Source organism: Struthio camelus, chromosome 12 (assembly GCF_040807025.1).
Source record: "Struthio camelus isolate bStrCam1 chromosome 12, bStrCam1.hap1, whole genome shotgun sequence".
NCBI lineage: Eukaryota > Metazoa > Chordata > Aves > Struthioniformes > Struthionidae > Struthio > Struthio camelus.
In genome coordinates this window covers 16,974,839-16,995,992 of record NC_090953.1, presented here as the reverse complement: position 1 = coordinate 16,995,992, position 21,154 = coordinate 16,974,839, and the positions used below count along the sequence as shown (strand labels likewise).

The 21,154-nt window shown below is 39.3% G+C and overlaps 1 protein-coding gene across 1 annotated transcript in view; it reads right to left on the bottom strand.

The window, feature by feature from the left end:
• The window catches only part of MYZAP (myocardial zonula adherens protein), a 54,935-nt gene that overhangs the window by 9,402 nt on the left and 24,379 nt on the right, over nt 1-21,154 (bottom strand). The window contains exons 8-12 of the mRNA XM_068958269.1: nt 21,013-21,141; nt 18,674-18,759; nt 15,727-15,832; nt 4,570-4,653; nt 4,036-4,136 (exon numbers count right to left, since the gene is read on the bottom strand). Coding sequence (XP_068814370.1) covers nt 4,036-4,136; nt 4,570-4,653; nt 15,727-15,832; nt 18,674-18,759; nt 21,013-21,141 — 506 coding nt within the window. The remainder of the gene's footprint in view (nt 1-4,035; nt 4,137-4,569; nt 4,654-15,726; nt 15,833-18,673; nt 18,760-21,012; nt 21,142-21,154) is intronic.

Genomic DNA, 21,154 nt, shown 5'->3' with positions numbered 1-21,154 from the left:
AACAGATTTGTCCTAATATTTGCTGTTAGCAAACACTAGAGGGAGATATGATTACACATATACAAGGCATGTACCTGAAATTTGGGTTGCATCATTCCATCATGATCCCTTTGGGCTCATTAATATACACTTCCAATTTAAATGTTTTTCTCATTTAGAGTTTCACTTCATGATCTCAATTGTTCATAATTAACCAGCATCTCAGACCTTGTTGAGCAAACTCAGTCTCTCAAATCCACTCAAGTATCAAAAAGTCATTCAAGGAAAAATACTCTATGCAAGATTAGGACTAGAGCTTCTCCACATCTCAGATGTTTCCATGCTTTTGGTATTCAGGTAGAAGACAATTCCTCTGCTTTGCATAATGACAAGGTGCTTTGTCTGAAGGACTGCTTTTGCAGGCAGCAGAATTCTTTATTCTCAGGGACCTTCTCATCAAGCCCTTTCCCACTATGGAAGTTTTGCAGCTGTCCTCTGGGCAAAGCAATTTAAGCACATATGTGGTATGTTTCTGTTTACTAATGTGACAGCTGGGAGGTTTTATTTGCTGTTTTGATATCTATGAGATCTTTCTCAGCCCTTCATTGCCCCCAAAGTAAACAGATTTTCCTTTAAGCATTATTAGTATTGACATTATATATTTTAGAATTATTATTTTGAAAAGAAACATTGAGCAGATGTTAGTATTTACAGCTTCTGTACCAGTGAAAATGACAGGCCTCTGTCAGGCCGCAGTTAATTTACCCTTTTGTTAATGGTTTTCACTGCAGTATTTCTCAAATTTTGTGCATAATACAATCCACAATTTGATGTATGACTTTTTAGAAAGAACAAACATTTTAAGCTTTTAGGAGTTGAACAGTATGTGAGGAAAAAAATAGCTTATGTATAAATGGATGATGGTCTGATCATAAAGGCTAGGGAAGTCTGAGCTTCCCATTTTACTGTGTTCATGTTTTGATTATGCCAAGCAATTCATGTTGCTGCAAGGTACTTATACTAGATCAAAATATCCTCCGGTCCGTCCTCCAGTACAGGCTTCTTTATTTAATAGTTAAAAAAAACAGTTACTGTGCACAGTTCTTTAACAAGTTCAGAAAAACATGAAGTACTGCAAGAATAAATTTGGGATTATGAGGTGAATATTACTGTTTTAAATACCACTCTATTGAGTTTAAATTTGAACAGGCAGTACTGAATTTGAGAACTTACACTAGCCTGGAGACAAAAGCCATCACTTTGTGAAACCCTGTGGCAAGGTGAGTGTCTTCTAGGATTAACGTTCAATGCAAGAACAATATTAATGATACAAAACACAAGTTGTTGGCTTTCTACAACAGTAACTAATAACAAAAAAATTACCCTTCAGTCATGTTAACAGAACTACAAGGAAATATTTATAATTCATTTTAGTTCACTAAAACTGAGAGATCAAAACAGAAAGTAAAAAATACCCTATATATTAAAATAAGTGCAGTAATGGAGGCAGTAGTTCCTGCTGGTACATTGAAGCCAGGGATAAGATTAAGTGTTTTGGAAGAAACGGTACTCAAAATCAAAATCCTTATTCAGGTAAGAGAGTAGCCAGCAATTGCTGTAGGTGAAATTCTGTTTAGTGAGAATTCCTTCCTCCAATGCAAAAGGAGCTTAAAATCTAAGTGACAGGGACTTTCCTACACAATTGCTATTGAATGTATCACTAACAGTCACTTTACCCGACAGCTGGGGAAGTACAAACCAGTGCTTCAGTCCAGCAAAGTAAAGTTCATTATAAAGCTGCTCTGTTGCTTACTGTTTGGAGCAACAAACATGGTATTCACCTGCATGTGCTCAGGGGATTCTTGGAGAGCAGCCACAGCTGCATCTCTCGCTCCCAGCAAAAGACCACTGGTTATTAGTGGGCTTCTCACAGGTGACTGGATCCCCCAGCTACAGCAGGCCTCTGTGACGGGGGCGAACAGCTCTCACACTGTGTACTCGTACAAAAAGGGAGCTCTCAGATTAATGCCCTTTGCCAAGGTACTTTCAGATTCTGCTTCTAGTAGTATTGAAAATAAAATATATTAGACCTTCATTGTACAAATAGAATTACAACACAATTAAAGAAAAAAAACTGTACAACTATACAACTCCTTCCTTACTAGTATTTGAAATGACACATTGCACTAGACAGCTTCTCTCAAAGAAGCAGTATTGACTGTTTCACTCACCTCGTTTCTTCCATGTCCCCCTCACAGTTAACATCAGTAATAACTTCAGATATGAAGTTACTAAAAAGCTGCTTTCAGGATAAATTTAGCAAGACTCCATGCTGCTGTTCTTCTCTATGGCTTGATAAAAATTTATCTAACCAAGCTGCAAAGGCGCAAGATATTTGCTTATATTTAAAAAGCACATTGACTTGAATGCTCAAGATGTACTGTTCTTTGTGCTAAACTCCAACACTCTCTTGAACGGGGTGTACGTCCTCGCCGGCCTTGCACTTTCAGGAGATCTTCTGTTCTCAGTACTTGAACTGTTAAGGAGACAAGAAAAAGCTTACAGAGTTCAGTCTTAAGAGTATCAGACAGCTGGGCTGGATACATCAATGCAACCCAATGAATTTTTGTTATTGATAGGCTAAAATAAAGCTGTTCAGTCTATTTGATATGTTCCATATTTAATTTTTTAAATGCTACAAAAAATACTATGGCCGATACTGACAAGTTTAGACGCGGGCATCAGCTGGAGCTTGTATTGGAATGGACAGCTAGGACTAAGGGTCCTGCACCAGTAGAGACAGCAATGTTTCATTTGAGAACACAATTAATTGTAAAGCGTAATTCCATAAAAACTAAGCTGCATACATGTCAAAAGATAAATCTCAAAACCAGAGGAAAAAAAGATAAGTAGAGGCTGTGTTTACGCTCCAGAGAGCACAAAAAAGACACCTCTCTGTTGACACTCTGAGTGAAAACACTGTTTTTGAGGTTTCATAGCTCATGCCATTAAAATATGCTGTAGGCTCAGTACTGGCAAATAGACTCAAAAGTGACTGTACTTTTAAAGTGGGAAGGGAAATTTTAGTTTGTATAGGAGCTTGCTAATTTCATATACTAATTTACATTGCTCAAGCTAAATGATTCAATTTGCAGGGCAGTTAAGATGAACTAGTTTACCTGTAGGTAGCAAAAGCAACACACAAGGATCATCAAGAATTGGCCGAGGACAATCACTACCTTACTATTTTGGTTTCTGTTTTCCCCTTCCCTGTAATGACTTGTTGGAGGAAAAGAGTCAGGTGCAAGTTGACAGCCTTGCTACCAGGGGCCAGCACAACCCTGCTACAGTGCCCAGGACCCAGAGGGAGGAGGAGGAGGAGGGAAGCCACACGTACATGCCTTAAGTTTTACAGAGCTGGGCTATGGAGCCACTGGCCACCACAGAACACGGACAACCCTCCGGATGAGGGAGCGGTAACGTGCCTGTGCTGTTTACTTGGCAATCCTCCACTTAGGAATAGAGGATCTCCAAAAATTTTTGCAGCCCTGAACTGTACTGTAGTGACCACCGGACAGCTCTTGTAGTTACTTGCCCTTTAAAACGGTCCAGAAAGCTTCTCCCGGAACACAAAGAATAAAACATGCATGAAGCCAGCATTAACCAGGCTTGCGGCAGCACTGGACTTTGCAGCAATGATTTACCAAGATTTCCCCTATTTCACAAAATCACATCTCTCGAGTCTTAGCTTAATTTCTTGCTTAAATCATGTCACTGTCAACAAGTACACCCAAGGGTTTGCATCTAAAAAAACCCACACGACTGTCTACTGTAGCTATCAGAAATTAAGTAACTGGTAGATAAGCTTCATTAAATATCCTACTCCATAAATCATTGACTACATTACAGCTAGTAGATAAGCTCATTTAAAATTACTAGAATTTTGCAAAGCACCGCAATCTGCTCCAACAGTTTACTAATACAGTGGTTTACTAATACAGCACCAATAAAGGACTCTGAAGAAGTCTCCTATGAACGAGCAGAAAAACTGAATACCTGGATGGAAGATCACATCCTACACCAGTATCTCTGGTTTCTATATTGGTCTTTGGTTGGTTTTCCATTAAGTAGTCCAATTTATCTTGTAATTCTTTATTCTGGAAAACAGTAATTTTCAAAACAAGTTTGTTTTATTTAAATAATAATAATTAAAACAAGAAAATGTAACAGCAAATTGGCTTTTCTCCAAAAGAAAAAAAAAAATGTTTCTCCAACATTTTTATTATGAAAATAGGAGTCCTTAGTTTTGGGGAAAAAATATAAATCAAATCAACAGTCTTGGTTTAGAAGCCTATCTTTTAAGTACTTATAATAAAGTTATAAAAATTGTACATTAAGAAAACTAGCATGAGTACTGAGCCTTTGTATTACATGCATTCCATATGTGATTGATGTCATAAGTTTGATTCCATACTGAAGAACAGTAAATACATGTAGTAAACATCCACCTGGATAACATCAGACAACATCAAATCCACCTTTAATGGGTTTCATAAAATAATCAAAACAATATAAAAAGTAATGCCTTACCTCACATTCTAAGAAAGAGATCTTTTCTAAAAGCTGTATTATAAATAATTCCTTTTCTTTGACTTTCTTCCTTAGCATTTCAATCTGTGGAGGAAAAAAAAAAAAGACATTTAATCTTGTGGTGATGGGAAGAGGAGGCAAAAGACTTAGGTACGTTAGGAAGAAATAGGTTTAATTTCATTGTTCAGCCACTACTGAAGACCTTTCACAAACTGCCTTAATCCATGGATTCTCTATCATCCCATATGATTAGGATAGTATGTATAAAGACCACACATGCCTACTGACACGACTTCTAAGAATCTATATTTCTTTGGAAACAGAAACTCAGGTGTTGTCATGTGACAACATGAATTAAGGAAAACTCCATCTCTGGCTCAAAGGCCTTTGCTCTTGTTACTTTTAACTGCACCTGAAAATACGTTGCACATTCACTAGTTTCTTGAAGGTCTTGTTTATTTCATTTTTTCCTGGTATACCAGATACTCAAAGAAAAAAAAAAAAAAAGCACATTTTCATTTTATACTTCAGGGAGAGAAAAGAGGTTATTTACAAGTGAACATGAAAAATAAAGTAAGGTTAGCTGTGTCAAAAATATTGTGGCTTAGCACTGTCTAAGAAATCTCTTGACTAGCACAGAAGTCTGTCCCTTTGTGGTGACCCCATTCAGAGGACAAAAAACAACTGAGCATCTCATGCAAACAAACTGAAATTTCTCCTCAGACCAAATAAAAAGCATTTGTTAGTCTCTCTCAACCACTGCCAACTACAGCTACTAAAACAACGGCTCATAAAAAGAGTAAAACAAAATAATAGCCAAACAGAAACTTCAAATGTTACCGCTTCCCCTGGAGGAGATTCAGGTTAAAATTCATGGACAGCTGTAGGCGTACACAGCTTTACGAGCACAAAAGACAGGGTGCTCCCTAAATCTATGGTTAGTCTACTACAGACGCAGAAAACAGTGGTAAAATATCTGCGGAGGACGTTCAGAAGTGCACCGAGAGATCCGTCTGAGGGAGAAGAGGAATCCTGCCCCGTGTTTGCGTGCAGGCAGGAAGAGGGAGAAGGTGGATTTGATGCTGCCTCCCGGCTCACGCAAGGCTTTTCCTACAGCAACAGCAATGAAAGCTGGTAACGGTGGATGGTCATTTTGTTCTTGATGTCAAATGGTGTCAAGTCAGTAATTTTTCCAGCTGTATTTCAATCCACCTTCCTCGAACAAGACGTTTCCAATCACAACACTTGAAAGATGTCACAAGACGGGATTCTCTCCCCTATTAAAGTCCCTGGCAATGTGTCTCTTTCAGCTAAACCCCTTTCCCTGGGAACTGCTCCATGCCAGCTCTTAAACTAGGCAGAGCCCAACTGACTTCTGCTTTACCAAACGGCGCATTGTTTAAAGCGATTATCTCTACAGTTAATTAAAGTATATTAGAGTAAATTAAGATACAAAAAGTTTCTGATCTTAAGCCTGAAAGCAGAAATAACAGCAAACCAGGCCAGTGAATGGATGGCCCACATCACAAACAGAATGCCAGTCTGCCATGGGCTGCCTTTAACAATGCCTTTATTACTATATACATAAACAAAAGAGTGCACACACTAAAGCTGTGTTAAATGAGGAAAGGATGATATTCAAACTGCCACTGAGCACTGAAGTGTGTACCCCACCCAGTCCTTCACGTTTTTTGGGTAATATGCCAACAATGACATTAGATCTATGCCTAGAATTTTTTTGTCACAGGAAAACTATAAAAATACCCATGGGTAATAAGGATAAGTATTTTCTATAAAATTCCCGTAAATGAGGTGGCCGTATTCTGTCAGGTTATCAGCTGGCTGTGGGCTTCATTAACACAATTTTAAGCAAAAAATATTTGTTCAGTAAAACATAGTTTAGTGTTATTCTTCACATTGGATACAGAGATGCAAACTCTGTAAGGAATTTTTTCAGACAATTTTAACTAGAAGAGTCTGATGGCAAAAATGAAAGGTGGACACCTCAAAATCTGATGGAGAAGCCAAATGGGAAGACTGTGACAAACACCCTCCTCCCCATCCCAAACTCAAACCTCACCTCGAAAACCACATTTTGCAATTTGGCAGGAATGCCACTGCTTTTAAATTTTTTTTGAGAATAGTCTTAGGACGAGCAGACTGAACCATACAGAACAGTTCTGCCTGTCACCTTTTAACGTGTTTTCATAGCATCGCTCAGAACCTATTAAATTGTTCTACTTTGTCCATCTAGAGAATTATGCCAGAATTAAAATAAACCTTCTCTTTTATAGCATGGAGAAGAGGCAAAAGTTGTACTATATCCTCACATGCACAACAAAGTTACAGAACAGCTTTAAACCTACCCACCGGCTTGACATGGATGACACATCCCACCAGAGTTGTTTACTACATACAAGTTTTCTTACTGGATAAGGATTTGAACATACATCATCTTACGCCATTAGTTTAGGGAAGACGAGGTGTGATCAAACGTGGTTTGATTACCTTTCAATGGAACACGCCACTTACTTGCAGAAAAGCAGGCGAAACCGGAATAACTTTAGGGCTTTATAAATCATTTATTATATTAAATAAAATGAAACCTTAGTTCAGTATATTTACCTAAGTTACACTGCATAAAGTAAAAGTGCAATGGTTTCTTTTGAGAAAGGAATATAACAAGGACACTGGCTCATAATGCTGGTATCAGGTAAAGCGTTTCAAAAATAAAATTAATGCCTTCTTACTTTACACTATTTCAGTTTTTCCATAACAACGTTAGTTACAGCAAACTAATCTAAAATAACAACGCTTACAGCACCACACAGACGTGAATTGCACAAGCCCAAGTCTGGAGAGGGTCTTTGTTCCAAGGAGTTACATAAAATGAAAGAATAACTAGCCAGTGATAGAGCAGCAGATTTTGACTTTTGGTTGAACATAAGGTAAGGAAAAAGAGAGGAGAAGCAAGACAAGTCAAACGCAATAATGAGTTGAGGGCCAGAGTGGTGGCCAGAGCAGTCTAGTGTCAGACACAAAAGTGCGACCCAGAGAATCTCAAATTCCTTGGACTGACTCTTGGATTGGAGTCACTTCTGGACAGACTCCAGGCCAAAACTGTCACCAAGATGTTCTGACTTTTGATTTGGGCAAAGCCCAAGGCTTATAATCCACCTCAGCATTGCTGTGTCTGCAGGCTTTAGCACTTCATTTCATTGCTGACTCAACAACCTAGGCCCAAATCTGGCTTTTGTGCCATTACCCCCTCAGATTTCTCCATCATTTTCTCTAAGCGCTATCTGGGCATATCCTTCAAATTCTCTGCCAACTTGCTCTACAAGGGCCCAGCCAGACTTTCCCTAGCACTGGTCTCTTCTCCTCCCTTGTATTTTTGGAATCACGAGCCATTGCTTTCCCTCCAAGCTTCTACCAGCATTTTTACAATCTTCACATGCACATTAGGCAATCAACCAAAACTGGCAACCTACTTAGCAATACAATAAACATTAATGGCCCACTCATCCCTTTGAGGGCAGCTCCGCTGACAGTATCATTCTGAATTCAGCAATCCTGGGCCACATCACCACCCTATTTCCTGACATGGCATACCCTTGCCTCCCCCATACTGCCGTATTCTCCATCCTGCGCTGGTCACTCCTGTGTTTCCCCCTTCTGTTGGAGGGCAGCTGCCTATTCCAGAAACTGGGCCAGCAAACAGCAGCAAGACCCAATTGTCACCTGTTGGTCTGCCACTGACCGAAAGGCATCACGTATTCTTTGCCTGTCCCAGGGCTGACGAGCTGAGCGTACTTTCAACAGCGCCATGCAGTCAGGACCGATGACTGCCCTGGCTTGGCCGCTCAGCGCGCACCCACTGCTCAGGAGCTCTGCGCCTGCCGATGGGCTGGCGCGGCTGGGAGCCCTGAAGCCACTCTGCTTCACGCCACCATGCCGGGCTGCTCAGCGCAGGAGAGGGCACCTGATCTCCCTCAGCCGCGGGCAGAGCCATGAAATCCCCAGCAGACTATGCTGGGTGTGCAGCTGGTGTAGCACATGTTTACTGCAGCATCTAATGACGCGATTCAGGACATGACACCCCACAGGAAGTAGGAATCATCCTGAATTTACTTACTAGTTCAGGCTTAATAAGGCCACAGCATTTCTTTTCAAGCTCTCTCCTTCTTGTCATCGTCCTATTGTTGACCACCACTATAGTTTTGCCTCTGTTCTTAAACTTCAAGATCATCACTTGCAGACTCTTTCTACCTCCAGCTTATCACCTTATCTTGTGGCATCTCCCAGATAATTCCTCTTGTCCATCTCATTAGTGAAAATGTTTCTTTCTCACTGCTGCTCCTTATATGCTCTCCAGTACATCTCCTGAAATACCAGACGAGATTGCCATGGTACTCGCATGAACTGCATAAATACTTCTGGGAAGAGCTGAACTTCTGAATGCCTCTTGCTGCTCCAACCAACCACACTTTATTTCAGTAAAGACTGAAAGCTGGTTGCACAAGTCAGGAGCATTAAACTGACTTCATGACAGATAGTCTAAGAAGAACAGTCAAGAAGAGAATTGTGAGACTCAAAAGAAAGGTAGAGTCCTTCTCTAAAGAAATGCTGGAGAAGTGAGTAGTGATATTAGAAGGGAAATAAAGAGAATTTCAAAGTAATTACAGCAGAAAGAAATACAGTCTTAAAAGAGAATGAAAGTTGTGCCCAGTTGCAGAGCTTTCATAAAGCTTGCTATATCACTTTCCTTATTTTATTCTGTATGCTCAGTCACAGTACTGGAGGCTTGAAATACACATTGATCCATTGAATTGGAACAGATCCAGCTGTTACATAAACTCAGTCAACATTTACCTCTTGACATTATCATCTATTAATTTAAAATATTTATCAGAACATGACACTTAATATACTTAAGTATTATATATTATTCAAGTATTGTGTATTTTCCTTAATGGATTTGGCATCTGTAACACTGATACACAGACATGAACAAACTGGTCATAAATATGACTAAACACAGGACAAACACTTATTACATTATACAAAACAAGACAGACAAGATGTTGCAACATCAGCCCGAACTCTCAGACACAGCTGCTATACAGGGAAAACAAGATTGTACTCCAGAGTCCAATATTTTATTGGACCTTAAGTGGTACTTGTCAGAGCCTAGACAAGAGTGTTGAAATTTTTTCAAGTATATAACAAAGTAGGTAGAAATGAGCACCTTTTCCTTTTAATCCCAATTAAACTGCTTCAGTCACTCATCAATACTTTTGTTTTAGTATTTTAAAACTCCTGCTGCATATAAAGAAAAAGTGACAACCTAGTAACTGATTTAAGTTATTGCATTAAGAGAGCTTCCTAAGCTAGCGAGCTGTAGGAATACATTACACCAGTCTTTGATGTGCGTCTGTTGCTGAAGCAGGCCCATAGGGCCTAGACGTCCTAATGGGTTATAAACATCTGCACGTTGGCTAGCAGTTCAACCCACCTTATTAAAAGCTACCTTAGTAATGTGCAAGTCTTCTAATTAATGACTTGGCCAGGAAATTCCCAGCTGAAAAAGCTGATGCTATGCATGTAGAAACACTCTCCCCAAACACCAGTAGTGATTCTGTTTTTGCTACTAGATAAGCAATGCATTGCATTGCTCAAGTCCACCGAGGCAGTTCAAACACGTCAGATATTTTAGGGGGTGGGTATTTATGTGCTGCCGTTTATCTTTGGCATCTCTCTGTCACTGATAATTCCATCTTCTCATCTTCTCCTTTTCTGTGTGGCTTCTTTTACTAGAACTAAAATTGAAACTGTACCTCCATGTTAAGACTGGTATATTTTGCCGTGCATCTGGAGTTGGAGTATCTTGACAGACAAATTTCAGCTGGTTAAATCTTTGGTGGGAAAATTTCTTCTTTATTCCCCATTTGTGCAGTACAGAGGATCTTCTCTATTTGGGATATCATTTGCTTGTTAGCAGGCAATACATAAACTTTGTTCTTTCATGTCAGTGTCTTCCACAACAGAGCAGGATACGGCTTCTCTCTGGTGTTTTGTCACCATTTATTATCCAAAGAATCAGAGACTAAAGGTGGAGAACAGCTCATGGGCCATGACCTAGAGACAGTTCAATTCAGTAGTTAGGGGGATTTCATGTGAAATCTAAGTTCTGTAAATAATTTCCTGCTATGGAATCAATTGGCTTTTCTCCTTTCAGTCCCTTTCAGAAGGGCTCCTTATATCTGCATCTACCCACTAGCCTTGCTTACCCGTGTAAATGTTTGTTTTCTTCCCTCTCCTGCTTCTCAGCAACAAAAGATTATCACATATGAGCTTTTTGTGCCATGAAAATACAATCCATCTCTATCGCACAAACTTCAAAACTAAAACTCTCTTAAATCTCTCCAGGTTTGAAATGGAGATCGAGTCAGGAAATGTTTCTGTTGTTGCAGATTTAAATTTTGTATTTGTTGTTTTGAAGTTTTTTAACTTCATCTTACACTAAACTGTTTCCCATCTCCTACACTGGCACAGATAAACAGATTGACCATTGGAACAGATAAAAGAGCAAGCTTTCACTCATCTTTCTGAACAGCAGCAATTTCAACCCCTAAGGAAACAACATGGTAGTAGCTTCCCACATCCTCCCACAGCGCCTCTACGTTCGCATCTGCCTGCCCAATTGAGTCTCTGCTCTTGAGCCTCCTTGGTGGAAGGCTTGAAGTTTGGGTCCTTCCACCTTTCACACTGGGAGTCCCCGCTGTGAGCTCCACCTCTGACCAAACAGGCTTTTTCCTGAGCTGCCTCAGAAAGCCTGTCCTTACCCAGCTGTAATTTAAGAAGCTACAAACGGGAGCAAAAAGATGACTAAAAGGAGAAACTAACCGAGTCTACCATTATTAAGGTTCACAGATTTCACCACTGAGCTCTGGGTGATCCACTGCGGCCACCTGTCTCTTCTCACTCTTTTTGAAAGCCAACTATGTACAAAGAGTATGAGAAGAGAGTTTGGGTTTCTGCACACCTGCCAATGCAGGCCCTTCACTTCCAACCATCAGCACTCCACATGAAAAGTCCTGCACAAGCTGGAAACAAACAGGTTCGTTTAACAAACAAGTTGAACACTGAGAAAAATCTGTCCATCTTAAGTCATCTGTAATGAGAGCATAAAGCTATAAGATTATGCAGGAGGACCTTCTGGTCACTTGCTCCTCTAACTAGCTGAGATGTCAGTTCCCACAGCAGAGAACCCCTACAAGGCCCCAAAATTGGTGTGCCTAGGATCTAATATGCAGAGATGTCAAAACTCACGGATTTCAGCAAACTCGCATTTTCTCTCTTATTTAATCATTCATTTTCTTCTGAAAGTTCTTCTGAAAGTTCTGAAAGTCTTTCATGCTCCTATTTAATTTATGATTGTTCTGCCTAGGCCAAGTTGAAAAGGGTTCTATCAGTACCTGAGAGGGAAGGATTTATTTTCAGAGAAAAACTTAATTTTCTTAGCTAAGGAGCGTAAACACTGAACTGTGATGTCCTTCCCCTCTTGGGCTTGAGTCCACCAAAGGCAGGTGGCAAATCTATTGCGTTTAATACACACAAGATGGGTCCTTTGAAAAGGAAGGCTTTAATGCTCTTTCGCTCCATGGCTTCCCACATTTGGTGCTCTCTGCCAGCTTCCCCTTTCACGCACGCCTACGTTAGGACTGACCGCAGCCTTCTAATGTATTTTTAAACGTCATCAAAACCAGCACTGGAAGTGTTAGAGCTACTCAGTGCACCGTAAGACTCCACTAAAAAGCATCTTTTTCACTTTCTTCTGATTGCTTGCTGTTCCCTTTAGGATGTCTCACATCTGTCACTTGCAAATGATCCATCATCTTTTCCTAAAAATGGCCCAAAGAGCAATCTATTTTGTGAATTTTCAGCCACAAAAACTCTTCTCTGTACTTCTTCAGCTTTGACAGTGCTCCATATGAGTTTGAAGCTGCATATCTTGTTTGTTCAGCAGCACTTTCAAATGGGGTTCATTGCTGCTGCTGCACTTTGCTTAAATTGGAGACAACAACAGCATAAACCCGTTGCTGTTTATACTGAAAGAATAAACCACCGTTTATGCTTCAAATCTGTATCTGAATATAAGATGAATACTTTTACTACATAAAGCTCATTCTGTAGTCACGTAAGCAGATGCTTGTGCCTCGCTCTTACCCGCTTCATAAAGTATGTTTTGGTTCAGCTTCTGACAAAAGCACTGCTGATAATTTTGATTATTTACATTCTTTCCACTACTGTTGTGGGTTTCCCAGGTTAGCCTGTTCTCAGTCTATTCTCATGCTACGGGGAAGGCAAGCAAAGCAGGCTTCCTAGGTGCTTTGGTCATTCTTTTCAATTACATTACTATTACAATTATTGATCATTATAGTACCCTCATAAACCTTAGATAAAACATAACTTTATAGAGGCCAGCTATTGTTGCACTAATGAGTAATACTGCATTTCTGTGACTTTTCTACATATTCCTAGCCATTACACTCTGTATTAGGTTAAATTTAATGCAGAGACGTGGGTTCAAATATACTGTGATGAACACGTTTTCTGCAATTTAAATAGTAGCACAATTCCAAAATCTTCCCTATTTACTATACAAAGTATATTTTAGTGCTACCACTCACTAGTTTTTAATTTTCCCCCAAAACAGTGTCTTCAGAGTACATTCCCTTTCAGCATCCTAGCTTTTAAGTAGTACTGTTGGGGCTGATCTCTCAGCATCTGTGGCATAGTAAGTGATGCTGCAAGTGAGCCTAAGAATTCTGTTCTAATATTTACTTGCAGAAAAGACAAAAGCATGACAAATATCATATATGGATAGCTCAGGTATTTAAAGGGATGCACATCTGCAGTGCTCTTTATCTTCTGCATGGTGGACAGCTGCTTCATTTTATACCTGGACAGAGCTGCTATTTGTAGGCTTTTAGTTAAAAGAGTTCAGTTTAAAATAGAGCATGTGAGCAACACTGTAGAAATTTTATGAAAAAGAGTACTATAAACACCATGGATAGCACAAACTAAAAAACACAAAGTGCCTAATGTGTTCAGCACTGTCTAACGTGATCAAACCTCTGCTACAGGAGTCAATAGTTAGCTCACTAACCAAGACACAGATGTTGCAGGTGTACATGTAGCTGTCAAGGAAACTAATTAAAAAGAAAAACTAAAATATACAAAGACTAAAAGAGGAAGATATAGTCCCTATAGCTACACAGCAATAAAAGATTTCTACAGAGATTGAACTGATACTGAAAATCAGGTAGTCAGACATCAGCTAACAGCAAATACATTTGAAAGTTAAGAGAGTTCGTAATCTTGCATTCTACTCTTTAAAATAGGATAACCAAATGGTATGGAAAGGCTTTCTGTGCAGATGAAGGCACTAACAGAGATATATTATAAGGAATTAGCAAGTTAAATATCAGTTATAATGAGCGAGTTTCTGAGATAAAAATCATTGGCCCAATCTTGATGCATGCTTTTGCCAAAACACTCAGTGGAACTGAAAGTATTTGTTATACCAATTCTGCCCACTAGAGGTCAAGTTATACTGAGCCGTTTACTACGCATTTAGCAATAAAAGGCAAAATTTAGGCCACCATCCTCACATTATCAGAATCATTTGGTTTGCTACATACAGCACAAAGTGACAAGTCCTCTAGTGCTTTTGGCTTGGGGAAAAAAAAGAAGAAAAAAAAAAAAAGAAGCCCTTAAAGTGATAGTTGGCTTAGTCAAGCATGAAACAGCCTCCAGATGAAATATTTGTTCCAGTAATCCATTAATTAGAGAGACTGGATTGTGAGATTGGAGAAGGATTCCGTAGTAGAATATTGTGGTATAAAGATTGTCAGCCCAGTTTTAGACTCCCTTCCTGAAAATTGTGAAAATGGCAAGCTGGGCTAGAAACAAAACCTTAAGTCTTTATACCAGTATTCTGTACTGAGGATACGACAGAAGAACTTGAACACAAAGAGATAGATGCTTTAAAGTTACTTTTGCACCCCACTTCTTTTCCTGCTCAGTTTTGCATCCCTCTGCACATAAGACAGGATACCTCAGTAGCACATATCTGATTATACAGCAGGACTACATCAGAATCTTACAACCAACTTACAAAACAGGAATAGATAAATAGATATAAAATAGGTAAAAAAAAAAAAAATTATACCACCTCAAGAAAAGATGGAAAAACTCCATGTCTAATCAGAAATCCTATGATAGCAAATCATTAAGCATGAACATATGAATTGAGAAAGAATGCTTTAGATTATAACCAATTCCAAACATTTGGTATTGTGGACGTGTGATATCCAAATACAAATGAAACTCAACCCCTCAAAGGTATGTCACTTATGCCTACCATCTCTGCAGTCTCAGTATAACAGTGGTATCCATCTGCTTTGTAAAACTGCACTTTAAGCTTAATCTACCTATTTCCCATATCACCCTTTCATCTACTTGGAGACAGAGAAATGTTTGCAGTCACAGCCTTCTCCTGACTGCTGGAACAATTCCTTGGCATACAGGCGGCCAGCAAGTTAAAGCAGCTTTCCTGAAGAAAACTGCTTAAAATTTTATGGAAAATTAGATCAGGAAAGCACGAGACTGGTGAAATAGTGCTTTTGCCCCTCTATTTCTGTGAAGAACCACATTAAAAAAAAAAAAACAAAACAAAAAGTAGCTAATGCCTGAAGTGGAAGTGCTTTGGCTTTTGTACAGGAAGGAAATGAATTGATTTTACTTACTACTTCCACTCCTAATGACTAGTCTGCATTGTTTCTTCAGTTACCCTCTGAATGCTTCAAATTAAGTTGTATTTCCTGAACTACCATAAAGAGCTCCAGAATAGGAGTTTGCCTAAAGATCACAATATATAACCTAAAACAGTGCTTATACAGACTGGATTAAGTGGCTTTCATCTAATCTTTCTGCTTCACTAGGTCCAGATGCTTAACTCATCTTCTATTGCATCTTGTAACTATGGTGGCACAGGGAAGTCGCATACAGCACACAGCTCTCTTTGGATTATGTACTGAAAGAATTAGCTTCCCCCAGAGACTCAAAATACATTGTTTTACAAGATCTCACCTCCTCAACCATGTGCTTGACTTTTTTCTGTTGGCAGTGGACCATATCATCCAGATGTTTGATTCGCTCCCTTAGGCTAGCTGCTACCTCCTCCAGATGCTGTGACCTAGCAGAAGATGGAAAAATTAGGCACATTAGCTGGGGAGCTATGCAGTCTAAGCTAAACGTGAACAACCCTCACAATCTCACCATGAATCAGGAAGACTAGGTCAAGAGGTATCTCAGCACGCAAGTCGAATTCCACTAACAGATGTCACTTTTATTTGTCTAAAGTACATTTTAATGGCAGTCTTTCAGTCAAAGTGGCTGTCTCCACCCAAGTTAGCTCACCTTTGTATCGCATACTGGCTTGCTTACTCACAGCCAGAAGTGCTGACAATTAAACAATGTGAAAAGCTCATCTCCTTGAGATGTCTGTTTCTCCTTGAAGTGAAAGGCCTTTAGACGAGTAGATCTCTATCACTAGAAAGGCACACTGATCCTGACCTATGACTGCCTGCATACTTTTGGGAAATACATACTAAATAATCAGGAAGCACATCTGCTGGTGTCTTTTTAAGTGCTCTCCGACCACAGAGCAGCCTTGGGTCAAGGATTTGGTGTAGCTGCCAATAGCAGCAGAACACTAACTGAACTAGTATTAATTCATCAACAGTCAGCAGTAATTGCTCTGGATGTTTTAAGTTTGCATGCGTGAATCTGTAGAGAGACTCTGGATTTCTTCAAATCCACTTTACACAGAAGTTGAACATCCACTCCTGCCACAAGCTGACTCGGGAGCTTGCCAAAAAAGTAGTTTTAGAACAGGCAAAGGAACAGGAGGCAAGGTTTTAAATAAGTTTTTGGCATGTTGGCCACAGGAGTTGCCACTTTTATCTAAATGTACAATTCCTGAAATTATCAAAACAAAGCAGTCTCTTGCCTGCAAAATAAACTTCTGTACTCCCAGGTTCAGGTCTGAACAGAATTTGAGAAGTGGAGGAGGGGAATCAAAAACAAAAAAGCTTTTTCATCTTGCTCTGTGAACAGCAGATGAAAGTGCTGAAGCTGCAAACAGAACAACCATTTTAAGGCAAAGCAGCAGATGGCAAACTGTATGACACAATTCTAATGAATGACTGAATTGTACACTCTTTCCTCCCGCAAGAAAGAGTCCCTATTCACAGTGAAGTACTCTACAGAACTGTAACTGCAGCACTTTGACAAGGACTCAAAATCAAGACATTGCTATAGGTTTTTCAATCCTGCACAGTATGGCCTCGCAAAACCACAATTTTTATTTTGATTACAACTGTAACATATATTTGGTCTCTCATTCAAAGATGCAGAATTTTAAACACTGGTAGCGACGGAGCAACAGACCAGAGGCTCTTCCTCACTAGGCGATCAGACGAACAGTCAGGCGCTGGGGACAGACAGGTAACCAAAGAACAGACTTCAGCATCTGAGCCCTGACTGCTTGCGTGCATTGCACAGATTGCAACTGCTTGCTTGTTTGCTTGCCCTGCACAGATTCCTGCCTGAGCACTGCATTTGCCTTTTTTACTGCAGCATACTTTCCATGCTGAGTGGGTAGGGCAGGCTACACTGAAGTGACAGGAGCACCTGTTGCCCACAGATGAAGGAAGAAGGCAATTATCTTCAATCTCCATGTTCTGTGTTGCATGCAACATCTGTATACTTTAGGTTGTTATTTTAACTGGCTGATGTGAAAAGCTGTTATTACCCTGAAACCGGCTGAGCTGGTCACAGACCCATTCAACTAGGACCTGAGATTCTCTGGGCAGGGACTTTCTTTTATGTGTATACTTCCTACAGAACAGCGGGATGCCAAAACCCTAAAACTGAGTTTCTGGGTGACACAGAAATATAAGTAGCAATCAAGTATGATTATTCAGTCTCTGCTTATAATTCATCTTTACCCACACAAGCAGTGTCATATAAATAAGCCTTTGAGAGCGATGGATGCAATTCCAATTCCAATGGCAGTTACCCGACTTCAATGCTAGGTAAGTTTCTCTGGAAACTTTGCCTCCGCCTCAGCTTGAAACTTGTCTTTGCCTGGTCACGCTGGTCTGCCAGTTTCAGAGAAGTTCAATGGATGCACGTGACACTGGTGGGCACCACAGCGTGCCCAGGCACCACCACACCACTGGATCTTCCTAAGCCTCGCTCTTTCCACAACAACCATTCACAGAAGTCTAATTGCCAAGAGCATTGCCTTCACCTGCCCCAAATAACTTCACAGCATTTCTGCCCTGTGATGCCACATGCCAGATTCTTCCACACCTTCATTTTATTCATGCGTGTATGTTAACGTCCATCATGTTGGTGGACCTGCTCTCCAAGCCCTGCTTTAAAGTGCTTTCTGCATGGACTGCTAAGCCTCAAATATATTCCCCGCTAGTCACCTTTTATACAAGACACCTCTGGCAGTTTTATGCAGAACTCCTGCGTTCTTCAAGAGTTCATCTCTTCAAAGGGGAAATCCTACAGCTTAATACAGCAGAATTTCTTTTCTTTTCAAGATATGTTGAACAGTCTAGAGCAAAGTAACCGAAGTATTCATAGCTGGGATCATACTGTGTTGAATTTGGGAATGTAGATTGAAGAAAAACGCAATTCAAAAATATGTCAAATGGGCATGGATCTATATTCATTTTAAAAGTTTTCTTCATAGCAACACAACGTGTTCTATCTAGAATGTACACTACATGTTTGCAAACAGCTTTTCAGAAAAATGCATGGAGGTTATTTATATATAAAATATCAAGAGGATTAGTTTTTGCAACAAAAAAAAAATCAAGGAAAGTTATATTCAGCTGGATAATCCCTACTAAATTACAATTTTAAAGTTAGTAAAATATGTCTTCAAAAACAAAGAAACAAAGAAAATCTTAAAGTTTCCTAGCAATTCTGGAAGTTCCAGAAATAAGACAGATCTCACCTCTCACTGTCAGAGTTATTTTCAGATTTTGCTCCAGATATTTGTATTTCATTTAGTTCCAGTTGTTTTTGCAGCTGGTGACGCTCCTAAACAACAAGAAATGTTATCCTTCATTTTCCAACGTGTTAAAATGTAACAGCTTAACTAAGCACATTTCATTGCAATTCAAAAGATCATTCGTGAAATTAAAATAGAAACTAATTAAACACAAGTTACAGATGTTACACAGGATCCCTGCATTTCCTACAGCCCAGGAGAATAGAATACAAATAAATAAAAAACAAATTCCCAACTAAGCATGAAAATAAAATCAGTGTTCTCAATTTTCCATTTGAGGACATACAGTTGCCCTTGAAACTGAAATTTTTGACTAAAGCTGAGTCATAATCATCTTTAATTAAACAAATGTCAAATTGTCCATGTTATCCCTCCAAAAAGATCTTTCAGTCCAAGGTAGATACAAAATGTACTGCTCTATTCTCTTCCCTAAAAAGTCCCTATTTATTTTTAGGTATCCACCAGCATCGTGCTTGTGAAGATCTATGAGCACTTGGGGATTGAGTCAACACAAATTAACAGGAGCCTGCTATTCACTTTAATTGGAATTTAATGGAAGCATTCAATTTTACTCTGGAAGTATCAGCCAGGTAACAGCAAATTAAACAACCAATGTGAAGACGCTCATCTGTACTTTAAGAACTATACTGCAATCTTTACTCACTGCATAATACTTATAAGTTGTGGGCTGAAGCCCAGAGGAAGTCAACAGAGCCACTAAAGGGGCACATTAAGCTAAACTGATTCCTCAGTGTTATCATTAATTCGACTAATAGACTTGCATGAATTGGACAAAAGAGGCTCAAATAAATGTAAATTGGACTAACCAGTCAATCCAACAAGACTGGCTTACAAAAATCTATTTCTCAGTAATATCAAATACTTACTGCATTAAACTAAAGTTGGTTAAAAACACTTAACCTGGAAGAATAGAGTACTGTGTTCTCTCCACTTACTAGAATTTCCCAGTATGTTCTTTACTTCTGTATTTCAGATAGCAAGGCTGAGATCTTTAAAGATAATGAGATGGCTGCTATCAAATGAAATGACAGACACCAAAGTACATCTAAGAGCAGCAGTCTTTTAGAAGGACCATTCTTATCCCTTTTAGAGTGGAACTATTCAGTCTAAGGACTGAACAATAACATTCATTCTCAATTAGGTGAATGACTCCAGAAAATGAAGAGGAAATTTCACTGTAACTGCTAGATACAGGGGATGTAAATCTGTTTCAGATATCTGAGAATGTCCAATAAATGAAGTTCAGATAATAAAGTATACTATGGGGAAAGAGGTATTGTGATACTCTGTGGCTTAACAATACTTTAAAAAAAATCATCATCTGAAAACCAGTGTAAGTTTTGCCCTGAAGCAAAGTCCATAAAAGAGAAGAAAGGCAGGGCAGGAAATAAAAAGAAGTGACTGACTGCTACAACTAGTTTTACAGTAGTGCTGCCAACACCACAAGAGAAGTGTCTCAAAGCATTTCTACTTTCAGAAGTTTAAAACTCAATTGTAAAAAAACTACTCTCAATTACAGTTTGGTAGAGAATATTTCGCCAGAGAGAGAGAGAGAAATAAGTGAAAGTGTTTTAATGCTGGCAGGAAAGGAAGAACCCAGATCTTGGATTAAAAGGCAATAAAAACTGACTATTTTTCTCCCCTTCCCAAAATACCCATAACTGAAACCAGTAAGATATTTGCATTAAGGATTAAAAGGCTGCTACCGTCTGCAAAAATCTGAAGTCAAAATTTCAAAACCTTTCAGTCTGAAGCCTTCAGTTCACCATTTTGTCCAAATGTGGAGAAATTTGGAGGTGCAATTCCAATTATTAAGCTATAGATAGGAGCTAACTAAAATATGCTTTAGTGGACCTACCAACAGCATTTCTAAGAGACTTTAGGTCATTTATGGTCACTAGTTCATTTGGCTCAGGAGACCTTGTAGACTGCAGGAGGACAGAACGGCCTTTTAAAACTCATTCTTTAAAATGATGGTTTACTAAATAAACCCTGACACTTTAAGCAGCCCTGACTCTAACCACCACAAGACAGACAGAAGAACCACTTAATCACAGTGTCTCCTTGGTAGTCCAGGTGTATATACATATATGAATACAGTAACTAAGTGAGATGCAAACAGCAATGGTATGTCATAGAGCAGGGTACTGAGCAGCAGGCAACACACACAAAAAACAAACAAACAAACGAAAAAACCTAACCAATTCCTTCCATGTTCTTCTGCATTTCCTTTAAAGTAAGCAAACGGTTAACTCTCATACCTGTTCCATGCGTTCAATCAGCCGATCCAGCTCACCAATTCTCTGGTCTTTCTCCTGTATGCTTGTTTCTGTAATCTGCATCTTCTTATTTGCCTCTTCAATAGCCTTCAGAAGTCGATTTGTTTCCTCCTTCAAAGAAGGA